The sequence below is a fragment of the Labrus bergylta genome, chromosome 7 (genome assembly GCF_963930695.1).
Source record: "Labrus bergylta chromosome 7, fLabBer1.1, whole genome shotgun sequence".
In the NCBI taxonomy this organism is placed as follows: domain Eukaryota; kingdom Metazoa; phylum Chordata; class Actinopteri; order Labriformes; family Labridae; genus Labrus; species Labrus bergylta.
Window position 1 is genome coordinate 16793117 of NC_089201.1, and position 12827 is coordinate 16805943.

At 40.4% G+C, this 12827-nt stretch overlaps 1 protein-coding gene across 1 annotated transcript in view; it reads left to right on the plus strand.

Moving 5' to 3' along the window:
* swap70b (switching B cell complex subunit SWAP70b) overlaps positions 1–6855 on the plus strand; it is a 29505-nt gene extending 22650 nt beyond the window's left edge. The window contains exons 10-12 of the mRNA XM_020636460.3: positions 348–546; positions 1567–1663; positions 5163–6855. Of these exons, the coding sequence (XP_020492116.1) occupies positions 348–546; positions 1567–1663; positions 5163–5281 (415 nt within the window). The 3' untranslated portion in view covers positions 5282–6855. The remainder of the gene's footprint in view (positions 1–347; positions 547–1566; positions 1664–5162) is intronic.
* Positions 6856–12827: the final 5972 nt, after the last annotated feature.

The window sequence follows — 12827 nt, forward strand, 5'->3', positions numbered from 1 at the left end:
TTGTATACATTACTTATTTTTACTTACTGTTGGCTATACAAGTTTAACATTTTCTAACACTTAGTTTAAGTATTTATTCAATATTCATGAATTCATTTTGATTGTGGAAATTGCAAAAATGTTGGGATTGAACAAAAACTCTTAAAGAGATTTTCTTAAAAAGAAATTAAGATCGAATTTCTGTTAGTAGATAAAAAAAATAATGTACCTTTGTACACATGGTGCATCATTTGACATGCAGCAGGGTCGGCCATTCTGAAAATTAGAAGTGTCACTTCAAACCTTTACTGATTTAGAGTATTTATTAATGCTCTAAACTCACGCATGTTATCATCTGTGTGGAGCAGGTTATTGGAGGAGGAGGCAGCAAAGCGGGTCGAGTTGGAGCAGATCCACCTGAAGCAGCAGCGCGCCATCTCAGAGACGGAGGCGGAGAAACAGGAGCTGGAGAAGGAACGTCTGGCTAAGGAGAGCGCACTGCAGGCTGCCATGAAACAACTGGAACAGCTGGAGCAAGAGAGGCAGGGGGCCCTGGAGCAGTACCAGGTCAGCGGAGTGAAGACATTTTGACTTGTGGTGGTGGAGGAAAGTGCAATGGGCAAATGTTTCAACAGAGTGATTGTTTCTTTAAATCAAATCGCTCTTAAAGGTTACCGATTTGTTTAACTGACAAACCCAAAATGCATCTCACTCACAGGGACCAGCCAACAATTTGATTTAGATTTATAAATAAAACAATTAACGAGGAAGTCCCTTGAGGGAGGGGATACTGTAAGACAAAAAAAGAAACAAAAGGGGTTGGAAAAGAACATGAAAAGGTGCCAAGCCAACCACGTGTAGGGCTTCACCTAAAACTACCAGAGACGGAAAAGATTCACCAAAAGACTGATAATAGGACTACAGGTGATCTCCAGTCCAAACTTTAATAACGAAACCCAGCAGTCTTGACATGCATGGGAAAAAAACAAAAGCTCCTCACCATATCACTGCCCAGTGTGTGTATACCCCTCTCTCCTATACCTGTCTCCTCTAGGTACCTCCTCCTCCGTGAGAACAGATTTCTCTCAGGTTAGCAGCATGTGAAGGAGGAGGGAGAACCAAGGAGAGAGAGAACAGGGCGACACGCAACAATAGGTTCCACTGTCAAAATAACTTTTTTTTGGAGACTTAATTTAACTACTTTCAGATAAAGTTAAACTATTATCACAATAATGTGTTCAAAGAAAGTTCCCTTTCAGTGCTGTTTTAAATTAACAACAGTGTCTGGGACAGCAAACTTATTAATGATGAATGTTTGACATTATAGTAGGATCAACAAATCCTTCTAGAGTAGTGCTTATTTTGACCACAAGGTGTCACTATATGACTACTGGACTAGAGGCAAGAACGCTAATGTGACTTACATCTTGTTAGTTGACTCAGTGTTTCGAAATTGCTGTTCTTAATTTTCATTAATCTTAAGAAGTGTTGTCAGGAAAGAAAGACACCATCTTTGTATTTCCTAACATGTTAATACATGTGTGTGTTTTGTGTGTGTGTGTGTGTGTGTGTGTGTGTGTGAACCAGACGGTGATAAAGAAGCTGACAGATGCCACCAACAACACAAAGACCTGGAAGCACAAGGTGGCCGAACACGAGGGAATGCTACGGCTCATTCAACCAGGTAAAGGTTACACACCAACACTCACACTGCTTACCAACAGAGAGCGGTCAGAGTGTGAGACAGCTACACGTCGTCTATGGAGGAAAAAAAAGTCCTCTGAAGGGCTTCAGTTTAAAGTCTCTTCCTCGTGTCTGTTTGGAGTGAACACTCAGTGTGGAGTCTGTGTGGAGTGAACACTCAGCATCCTAAGTTATAACAGGTGATAAACACTAACATAACATCAGGGACTTGTAGACTACATCATATTTTCAATTCCTTACAATTAATTTAATGATAGCACTGCATGTTCTGTTCACTTCAGACCTTTATTGTCCCTGGAAGGGAAATTTGAGTTACAGCAGTGGACAAAAATGCAACAGATAAAAAGACTAACCCAAACCCCGCAAACAAGATAAATAAAACGGTCACCGTGCATGAGAAATGTTCTCCATTATTTGGACTAAAACTTCAAACAAAAACAATGATAGACTGGATTTTCTCATGGCACATTTACAGTTAATAACAGCGACACTTCTTAAAATATAGACTATCTAAGCGTTATTATTTAACTTTTTTATTTATAGAGGGACCATGTATATTAAACATAAATGTTGCCATTCGACGCATTGTACCAGAGTTAGCTTAGAGCTAGTTTACACCTGCAGTCCCTCGGCTAATAATGCTGAAAATACAGTTTTTTTGATTCTAAAAATCAACTTAAATTGGGATTATCAATCATTGTTATTTGTATTGTAGTATTTATCCTTGTGTCATTTCTGTTTCAAAGAGCAACAATTATTAACATTAACATTTCTAATGAAGGTCCATGTGATTCCATACATCAGTAATACTTAGAAATTAAAAAAGTATTAACACATAATAGTCTTGAAACCAGGTTGCATGGTGTTGCAGTGCACCATTGCCTCACAGTGAGAAGGTTCATGGTTTGCTTCCTCCCACAGTCCAAATACATGCTCGTCAGGTTAAGCGGGGTACACACTACAAGATAATCGGGCCGATTTTGGGCCCGATTCCCCCCTTCCGACGAAAGTCAGCAAAGGCCCGACTATCTGATGTTCCAAAGATTATCTTGCCAGATTCTGCTATGATGTGAGGTGTGTTAGGAGTGATTTTAACCTCCCCGATCTGCCCGGAAGACGATCAGGGCCGCTCCGATTTGAAATAGTAAATATTAAACGTGTTCAATATTTACAATCGGAAATCCTGTGGTGTGGGGAGAACACTGAGGACGGCCGAGCACGGACTCTGTAAATTATCATGTTGAACGTAACAATAGCCAATAGGGAAGCAAGCTGACAAAGCACAACAAACATGACCATGGCGACAACAGCAATCGCGAAGCATAAAGTTAAATGGATGTCATGAATGCAGTACCAACTTGTTGATTTGTGGCAACAACATGATTTATATTACGTGTCCTGTAAAACAAAGCACAATCCAACTGACAAGGAAAGGAGTTTGACCAACATGTTTACTGTAATGGATGTACCAGCTAACAGCTAGCCACATTTAGCTTGCCAGTCATGTTTGTTTACTCTTAAATCGCGTCTGACCGCGCAAGAATACACTTAGCGATAGTCGAGACTCTGGATGTCGGCGAATGAATCTGTTAGTGTGTGGTGTGCTGAGTTGATCGTCTCGTTGCACACCACACACTATGAGATCTGAACTGTTAATCGGTCAGGATTGTTGTCATGCGTGGGGTCTCTCACGTTATCAAAATCGTTTAAGATTTTAAAAATCGTGAAGTGTGTACCAGGCTTCAGAAGGTGACATGTGAGTGTGGCTTGTTGTCTGTGTCTATATGTCAGACCTGTGATTGACTGGTGAACAGTCCAGGGTGTACCACTACCTCGCCTCTCACCCAATGACAGCTGGCCCCTGATATGTCTCAGACTATCAAAAACCTTAAATTTTTAAAAACAGACTACATTTGGACATTTTTTATCCTGAGTGTTTCAGAGTTTCCACATTTATCTGCTTGAATTGTTCTTTCCCCAAAGCTTCAAACTGACTCCTGCCATGAATACATTTAACGGCGCTCTTAGTCCTACTAATTTCCCAAAAGAGTCAATTAGTAAAATTAGTAGAGGAGAAACAACTCGGCTCTGTTTTCAGCCCACTATGTACAGTCTGCTCAGTCAAAGCCAAACAAGGCTGAAAACAAAACATGAGATATCTGAATTCCTCAGATTTTTTGGCTGGAGGCTTCATAATAACCATGTTGTTTACTACAAAGTAAGATGATGCCTTTAATACAATTAAAATCAGAGTATTAAAACTCTGCTGGTGAAAGAACAACAGCTACACATTTCTCTCTGTTGAAAACAAAGATGCAGCAGAATAGTGACTATTAGCTATATTGGCTAACAAGAATGGCTAACTAAATATAATGTGATGTTAGGGCCGAAACCAACGATTTTGATGTGCTACAAACCAACAGAAAGTGTTCAGAGTGTGAGACATCTGAGGAGGTTTGAGAGCTTAAAGTTAGCTTAAAGTCATTGGATTGAGCTATTATAACGCATAAGACTTTTAATGGCATATTACTCTCTGATGTACGTCGCTTTGGATAAAAGTGTTTGCTAAGTGAATTGTAGAATTGTATTAATGCCATTTTTGATGCTATTTTGGGTCTTTTACAGCAGGTCACGTTAAGATTTGAGACATTTATTTTAGCAATGCTCGGCTTTAAAGGACCACTGGGTGACTTTTTAATCCTGTAGATGTCGCCCTGGAGCACCATCATGAAACCAAAACAAACTGCTGTTTGGCGTCACCTTTGCTATTCTTCCTCTCTCCTGCAGCGACACAACTCCAACCCCTCTTCACTCGCATTTGCACAAAGGAGTTATCAATTAGAACACACCATTTGCTTGAGCGGCAATTGCCTGTGTTCTGTATTGTTGTGTTAGCATGCTAATGTTAGCACACTTTGGTTAACTCGTAGCTACTTATTGCACATAAATTGACACAGAATGACTGTGATCACACACTGTACGTGACATCCAAAGAGACTCATTTAAAAAAATACTTTACACTGAAGGAATGTCATTTTAAAAACTGGACAAAACAAGTAGTTTCATTGCTAAGCAGCAGAACAGACTCCAAGTGGCATTTAACAGATACTGCTGTCTCTGCTTATTGGTTAGGGAATATCAAACAAATCGCTTTCCCCTGATGAAATGAGTCAGAGTAAAGGCAATGTTTGATTGAATATGGAAACTCTGAGAAGATATGACAAGTCGTGCTAATATCGGCAAACATTTTGTAGTTGCATACATGATAACTGTCGCTTCAAAGGGAAAAAACCTGCTTGACCTTAAAGCTGCAGAATATCCACAACTTTTCAGATCCAATAACAAAAAATGTTTATGGGACTCAATGAATGTTGCTTTAACAATGGATATTTAGGACCAACTATTTAAGGTTGTAGTTAATATTTAATGAAATAGTCTCACCTCAATGGTTAATGTGTCCTGTTTTCTCCCCCCTCCAGGTTCAAAGGGACGACAGATCATCACCAACTGGGGCCCAGCAGCTTTCTCTGATGGGGAGCTCAGTCTGAGAGAGAAGAAATGGCAGGAGTTGAAGAACCAGGAGAACCAGGCCCAATAGAAAGCCCACCTATAAGACCTGAATCATGAACATGTGAGCGACTCAGAAGAGATACAAGAGAGGGCTGCTGGAAGAAACTGGTTGGGAACTGAATTTTCAGTGTAATTCAAGTGCCAGATCTATGACTTTTACGCCTTCTTAGTATCTTTACATCATAGGGGCAACTCTGTGTAATTTTAAGACGACTTAGATTCAAAGAGCAGTACACAGACTCCAGTCACGCTTTTACATCTTAAGATTTAAGTTCACTAACTCCATCAAGGATCCAACATAAAATACTAAGTCAAGAAAAGACAGAAATGCTGTAAATCATGAGGGTTAGGGGTTAGTCGTTTAATAAAGTGATTTTTGCTGCAGTTTAAAAAGAGGATCAGTTGTGTATTTGTCCAATGATTTGTAAAGTTGCTGTCAAAGTGTTCAGGATGTAAAACTGTGGTTGTGAAGACAAAAGGAGCTCATTGGAGGAAATAGGCTCAACGATATTAGACTTTCACATTTTATTCTTCGTTGCAGAAAAGGAACTTTGCATTGATCTAGCAGTTATCGAGTACTTCCTGCTTTAATAATCCAACACACCTAACATACTAGAGGTTTCAAATGTACAGTAAGGTGACTCCATTAGCAGAAGTTGCTATATTTGAATGATGGAGCAGATTCTCCATGAAAGAAACTATAGCAAAACTATAGTAAACAAAATAAGCATGACGCTGTATAAGGGCAAAACTACTGATTGAGACAATGAACTCAAAAGTAAAATATTTACTAATGTAATAAATCAAGTGAGATTTGGGGTCATTTTCCCGCCCGGTTTCATATATTTGCACTACTCGTTGCAACCAGTTACGTCTCCCCCTGCTGGCCACCAGAGAGGATAGAGGTTTAAAAATCTTTTTATTTTATTTTATTTTCTTAAAGATGTGCAGCATAGTAATGAATGGAAAAGAGTGTGCACATCACTACCTTTTGATCTCTTTCACCTTGTAGATTTGAATCTATGAAAAGCACTACTTTCCTCCGATCAGGCTGTTGTAAAGTGAAAGACAATGTGAAGCTTAACTTTCCTTTCCTGTGACTATTCACTCTTTGGGACCATTTTTAAGTAGAAATTCTCTGGATTTTTGTACATCTTTGAACGATGTCAGTATTGTCACGGTTTCTGTTTTCTTTGCTGACCTGAAGTTGTTTGAAGGCATTATCAGCAGCAGTGGAGGACGATGTTTTTTAAATGTAAATCATGTTTAACAAGGCTGTCTACTACATCCTGCAATTTAAATATCGTGTATAATAAACTAAAATCTTCTATCTTTATAATCAAAAGGCTGTTTTTTTAATCTCTAGTTTGTCTAAATTACGTCCGTCTCTTTACACCGTCCTGCCTGTAAATGCTGTTTGAAATACGCCATTGTAGCTCGAGTCTCACCCAGAAAACAACAACTAACTGCAGAACATCTGTGCTGTAACCGTTGACGTCTTCGAGACTGCCATGAGTGAACAATGATTTCTATGTAATGTTTTTATAAATATGTAAAAAGCTTTAGACTGAACTGTGTAATAAATGTGTCTTTAACAACCGGCTTACTGCAAAGACTATTTTCTCCAACGCTCCCGCAAAGCACATTTCAGTGCAATAAAAATAAATATTAAATCAAATATTTACATGATTTACCGACAGTTAGACTCAACCAGAGGTGGTGCCTGCACAATTTCAAATGTTCCATCGTCTATCAGAAAAAGATTGTCGTTACCTTTGATGTCCACCAGAGGGTGCCAGAGTGCCATAAACACCACAAAACTAGACAAACGCTCATTGAGAAATTCAGTATGTCTGATTGCAGAAGACAACAGATTCATGTGGAGCCACAGTTTCTGTCAAAGTGTAGTAAACATGTTGGCTTCAGATCAGCTGGGGACAGAAAAAATGCAGCGACAAGGTGACCACTTTCCATGACTTCATTGTCCAGATCTTCCATTTTCCAAAATAAAGTCTAATTTCTTCATTTCTGGCCAATACATACATGCATATCTTAAGGATCATGTTTTGTTTGATGATTTTAAAGTTGTAATGTGTAATCTAATTGTCATCCTCTTTTATTTTTTAAGTGTGGCTGATAAAGGATTTAAAGTAATTTTAGTTAATAGGATTAATAAGGACAACAAGGAGTGAAGTGTCCTGTCATTCACAGGTAAACACTGCAGAAGTGTTTAATTTGAGAAACTCTGGTTGGACGTTTGGAGCGGTATTTGTCATGTATGTAATATTTAGGATAAGGTGAGACAGTGGCCCTAGTAGCTCAGCTAGCGCAGCCTTCTTCCATGTAACATTGTTTATACTGCTGATGCCTGAATTTTAGAACCACACCGCTCATTTTTGTATTTTGTTATTTTATTGAATTCTTATTGGTGTGCATTAGTCTCTCAACGATTTTATAAACTACTTGTCCATCAATAACTTTTCCGCACTCTTGTAAAGCACTTTGAACAGCAATTTAATTTGTCTGAAAGGTGCTATATAAATAAAGTTTGATGGTTGATGATGATGATTTAAGAAACACATAATCTAAAACAAACTCACAACATTTCGGTTTTATCAGCAACTATCTGTTGAACGATCATTGTCAATATTAGAGCTCAAATTACTAGATAATTAATTGTTAAGATGACTGCCCAAAAGTTGTATTGCTTTTTAACTTAAAAAAAAAAAATTGAATAACTGTTACAACGCTAGGGTCGTCTGAAGCACCTATCCGAGTCTCAGCTTCTTCAAGTCTACTATCGAGTTTTTAGGCAGTTTCATTCAGTGTTGATACTTTCTCTTCCAATCGCTTAAATCCATTTTTAATTTCTGTCAGAGCGGCGTCTGGATCTGTGCTTCTTTACTTTTCTCTCTTCTGTTTTCTGGTCGTTACTGTACTCATGCAGATCAGCTTTCTTTAGGTTTATCTGCACTTATTTCTTCCAGCTAAACTTATTTGAGAAAGTGCATCGGTTTGCTCAATTCTCTGATAGCGTGGAGAGCTTCAAGCGTCAAACATGCTCTGATTCGGGGCGCTGGTGGCTCAGTGGTTAGTGCGCATGTTCCATATGTGGAGACTATAGTTCTCAACGCGGGCGGCCCAGGCTCAAATCCCACCTGTGGCTCCTTTCCTGCATGTCAGGAAACGCGGCTTCTCCTACGTCCTCCTGTTAGCTGTAGCACTAGCCGCATGTAACGCTCGGTTCTAGCCCCCCTCGATAAAAATTTGTCAGTGCAACGTCGTTGTCAGTGTGAGATCACTGATCTAAGCCCATTGGCTCGTTGTGGCAAGCCCTGCAGCTCATGTTGAAATTTCCGAGAAGCGCGCTGAGCAACTGACCAATAACGACAGAGCGGATCGGTAGACCAATCAGAGCAAACTTGGCCCACGTGGGGTCTAACAGTGTGGGCTCAACAGAGTGTAGCGAACGGACTCGGTGCGTAGAGGGAGCAAGGAGGAGCAGTACATCAAAACAGACACTTTTTTCGGACTTTAGCTATTGTGAACGGACAAAAGTAGGTTCATAGATTAAATATACGAACCCCAAAAAGGGCATAATATGACCTCTTTAAAACATGCTCTGATTCAAAGCTTTTAAAATATTTAGGCGCTTAACAGGAGGCAACTTGGCAACAACTACATTAGGCAGGTAAAGAGTGCATTTTCTAAGTATGATAATTGTTAGTCGGAGACTTCCAAAAGCTAACAAATTTAACCACATATTTGATGTATTTGAACTATTTTGATTTCAGGCTCTATTAATAGATCCCTTGCCGTAAAAATGGTTAATGATTTTTATTGTTAGAAACTGATAAATTATGATTGATATTTAAATACAGTTCCTATGAAAAGGATTTCTTCCTTTTATATCGAGTCGACTACACTGACCGAGATCAGGAAAAAAGAGAAAAACGATCTTGGTTTGCTTACATGAGCACATGAGAATTATTGTGTCAGAGCAGCTCAGACTGTAAAGGACACAAAAACTAATAAAGCTGCCATTTTAAAACCTTCCTGTGATGAATAAAACAGGCCTCAGAGGTGCTCTATGCAGGTTGACATGAAATGACAAGTGTGTGGAGGTTCTGTTTGGCAAAGACCCAACTGTGACGCTGTGCTTTTCTCTGTTCAGTCTGCTCTGACGTTAAGCATCTAATCCTGACAAGATCCAATACACATAAAAGGTTGACATTGCCAGAGAAGAGAAACCTTGTAAAATCTCTGTTTCTAGATCAGCCCCCCTCGAATGATCCCCAACAATGTTAATCGACTCCATCCTCCGTCCGTATCGTGCAACAGTCGTTAATTTGAGTGAGACGGGGGGACAGACCAAACAAACACACAAAAATACATTCCCAAAAATCTGCTGTCCAGATGCGCTCGGCACATACCACAGCTGCACTAACACTGCTATATTCAAGAAGATCGCCTGTCATTAATGCCAAGTGCCGCACCGGATGCGCTCAGTCAAACCCCCCCCCCCCCCCCCCCCCCGATACCCCCATAACCCCCAGCAGCGTCTGTATCCCATCATCCCACTCTCTCTTAAACATCCTCACACTCATCAGCCCGAAGTTATGAGGCTTGTGGCACGCGTGCTGCATTCCTGGGAAGTGATGCGAAACAGAAATGCATTAAATTCTCGATCTGGAATCCATCGCAGGGGGTGTATGTGAGTGCGTGGGTGTTTGTGTGTGTGAGAGAGCGGGAATGGGGGGGTTAAGGTTGGAGAATAAAAGGACAACGCTGGGTTAAGGGGTCTCACTGCCCCCTCGAGCACCAGAACATCTGAATTTACAAAGTGTCTGAAGGCGTCTGAGGAATTCAAAATATATAGGGTTTGAAAGTTTTAGGAATTCTGGGTATTTACAGCGAATGGGGTTCTCGGGAGCCCCGGGGCCTATGGAGGTTTACGGAGCGGTACTCTTGGGACAGTAAAATAAAATGCCTGCAGTACATTTACCTTCCTTCACAGTATCGCATATGACAATTCATAGAGCCCAGGGGTGTATTAGCCATATTAAGAGTTCAGCGAAGCATCTGGCGAGGGAGTAGACAAAAATAGCATATCACTGGATCTTCGCATCACAGATTTCTATGGAAGATTAAAAGGTCCCCAAAGAATTCCTGTAAGGGTCAACGATGCAAACAGATGTCCTCCTCCGCCTCATAAAAATGAAAAACACACAAAGTGGGTCCAGAGAGGGAAGAATTAACAGCAGCATTCCACTTCACACCAACTTCACCGACTATCACTGACTAAAGGTGGTGAAATATCAGCTTCAACCTGATTTCACCTGCATGTCATCCCAGTTCTCCTCATGCATATCACCCTCTTGACATTTCACAACACGCCATCAGAATTTGATTTGTGTAATTTGAGACAAACACCAATGAGTGAAGTTTTTAGTTTCGTGAGGTTCAAGGGTGCAAAGAGACGGAATTTGGGACACAGGATCTGGGTCCAATCAGCGCATCTGACTGAGGTTGACTCTGCACCCACAGGAAGGCCGAGCCAGAGGGAAATCAAACCCATCTTTCTCAATTGTTCATTCCAGATATAAATATCTTTTGACAATGAAAAGCGCCAAGCTTAAGATGAGCTGTGTGCCACTCTGACCTCCCATTTGTATTTTTGACCCTCATAGGTGTGAGGTTAACATGGACACATGTAGATGTTTATGCAGACACACACTTACTTACTATATAATGCATATTCATGCACTTTCAATTACACACACTTACATGCATGCTACATTACTGTCCACACCTGTTTCGTCTTGCAGATATAAATAAATTGCACACCAAAAGTGATGCAGGCACACATTCAAACGCTTGAACACATTAATGCAGCAAGACACACTACTACACACTAGTTCACACCCACACAGAGGAACAGCCTGATATGAACTGAACTGCAGGTTCGTCTTTGCGGTGTGTCTATATCTGTGATGTGATGAATGATTTACGTGACTAAGCAAAAAGACTTCAAAAGCCAATGTCTCATCCTTTCCCTCCCCCATGAACACAGAAGAATGTGTGGCAAGGAGCAAATATAAAACACAAGTTTTTCTGTGAAAAAACCCAGCAACCCCCATGGACTGTATTGCACTCCCGCCAGCTAGTTATTCCGCTTTCAGTTAAAACTGTCTCTGATCACGACTGCGCCAAGTTTGGAGCTGGCCTCCAACCAGAGCATTGTTTACCCGCATCCTTCTTAATTGCACAGAGAATATGATATCACGCTAAAAATACCAGCGCGCAGTGGGGATAAAGGAAGCGTGTCAGCGAGTCAGCAGAGCTCCACTTAACCAGGTGAAAGGCCAAGAGATGGATGAGGCGGTGCCGAGGCTAGCATTACCTGCACGCTCCTGTATCATCAACCCTTCCCTAAATACACACCCTTTCCCTTCCTCCAGGATAAGTGTGTCATTAACATGAAAACCAAAGCTGACTTTTATTACCACAGAGCAACACTGGCCATTTTGTTTACCTGTCTAAAGCGAAACACAGGCTCAAAGGAAAGACTGGCCCCTTATGTTAACTGTCATGTTCCTCCTGTAGGAGAGACACCAGCCTGGAGCTTCACTACTCCACTTCCTCCCTCGTTTGCCTCGACAAACAACGATGCAACTATGCAAGTATAATGATGACAAAGGTAAAAAAAAGTTAAAAGATCAACAGGTTAAATTCTAAGAGCCACTCAACCTTGGTGCGTGCATGGAGCGGGATCAGATTTGAGCGTGCAGCTCTGATTATGTGCATGCTTGTTTCTGAGTCTGTTGCTCAATTTACTCCAGCTGTTTAGCAGCTTCTGAGCACTTAAGTTACAAGAGTTCACTTTCCAATCATTATCATCATATCAGGGTCATGTCTTATTGAAACCCGTTGTCTGCTAATGAAAAAAATGATTTTAAATATGTTGCACCTGCGTAAGGAGCGATCGGTGACAAGGCTTTTTAGGGCCTGGTATTTATGTACATTATGTAAGTTCTAATGTGCATGTAAGTTATGGTTGGTGTGTGTTACGCACTATGCATTAGCATTAATATCCGTGTTTGATTTTCACCACTCCTACAAAAAAAAAGATCTGAATACAAATCATTCTACTTGCAAGTTTCAGTGACTATTTTGATCAGATCAAATTAAATCCAAAAGAACATGTCCCACTCATAAGTGTCTAAAAGCACTGTTGTATGTGAAAGACAGCAGACTTCAAAATACTGGTCTTTGTTTTGGTGTGTGTGTGTTTATAGAAAGCTACTTTTACATTGAAAGTAAGAGGACTGTCTGATACAATGACCCTTCACTTCAGGGCCAAACTGACCAGGTGTTTGTTCTCAAAGGAGACATGCACTCTCTGTGCCACTCAAATTTTGTTTTGCACTCTCCAAAATCTTTTGTTTATCTTTATACTTTCATACACACAACACTTCAAGCATTGCAAAAGTCTACATTTAAAGGGGGCTGACTGTGATACATATCATCTTGCAAAAAGGAAAGCAGACAAAATTATTTCAATTAATCACAAA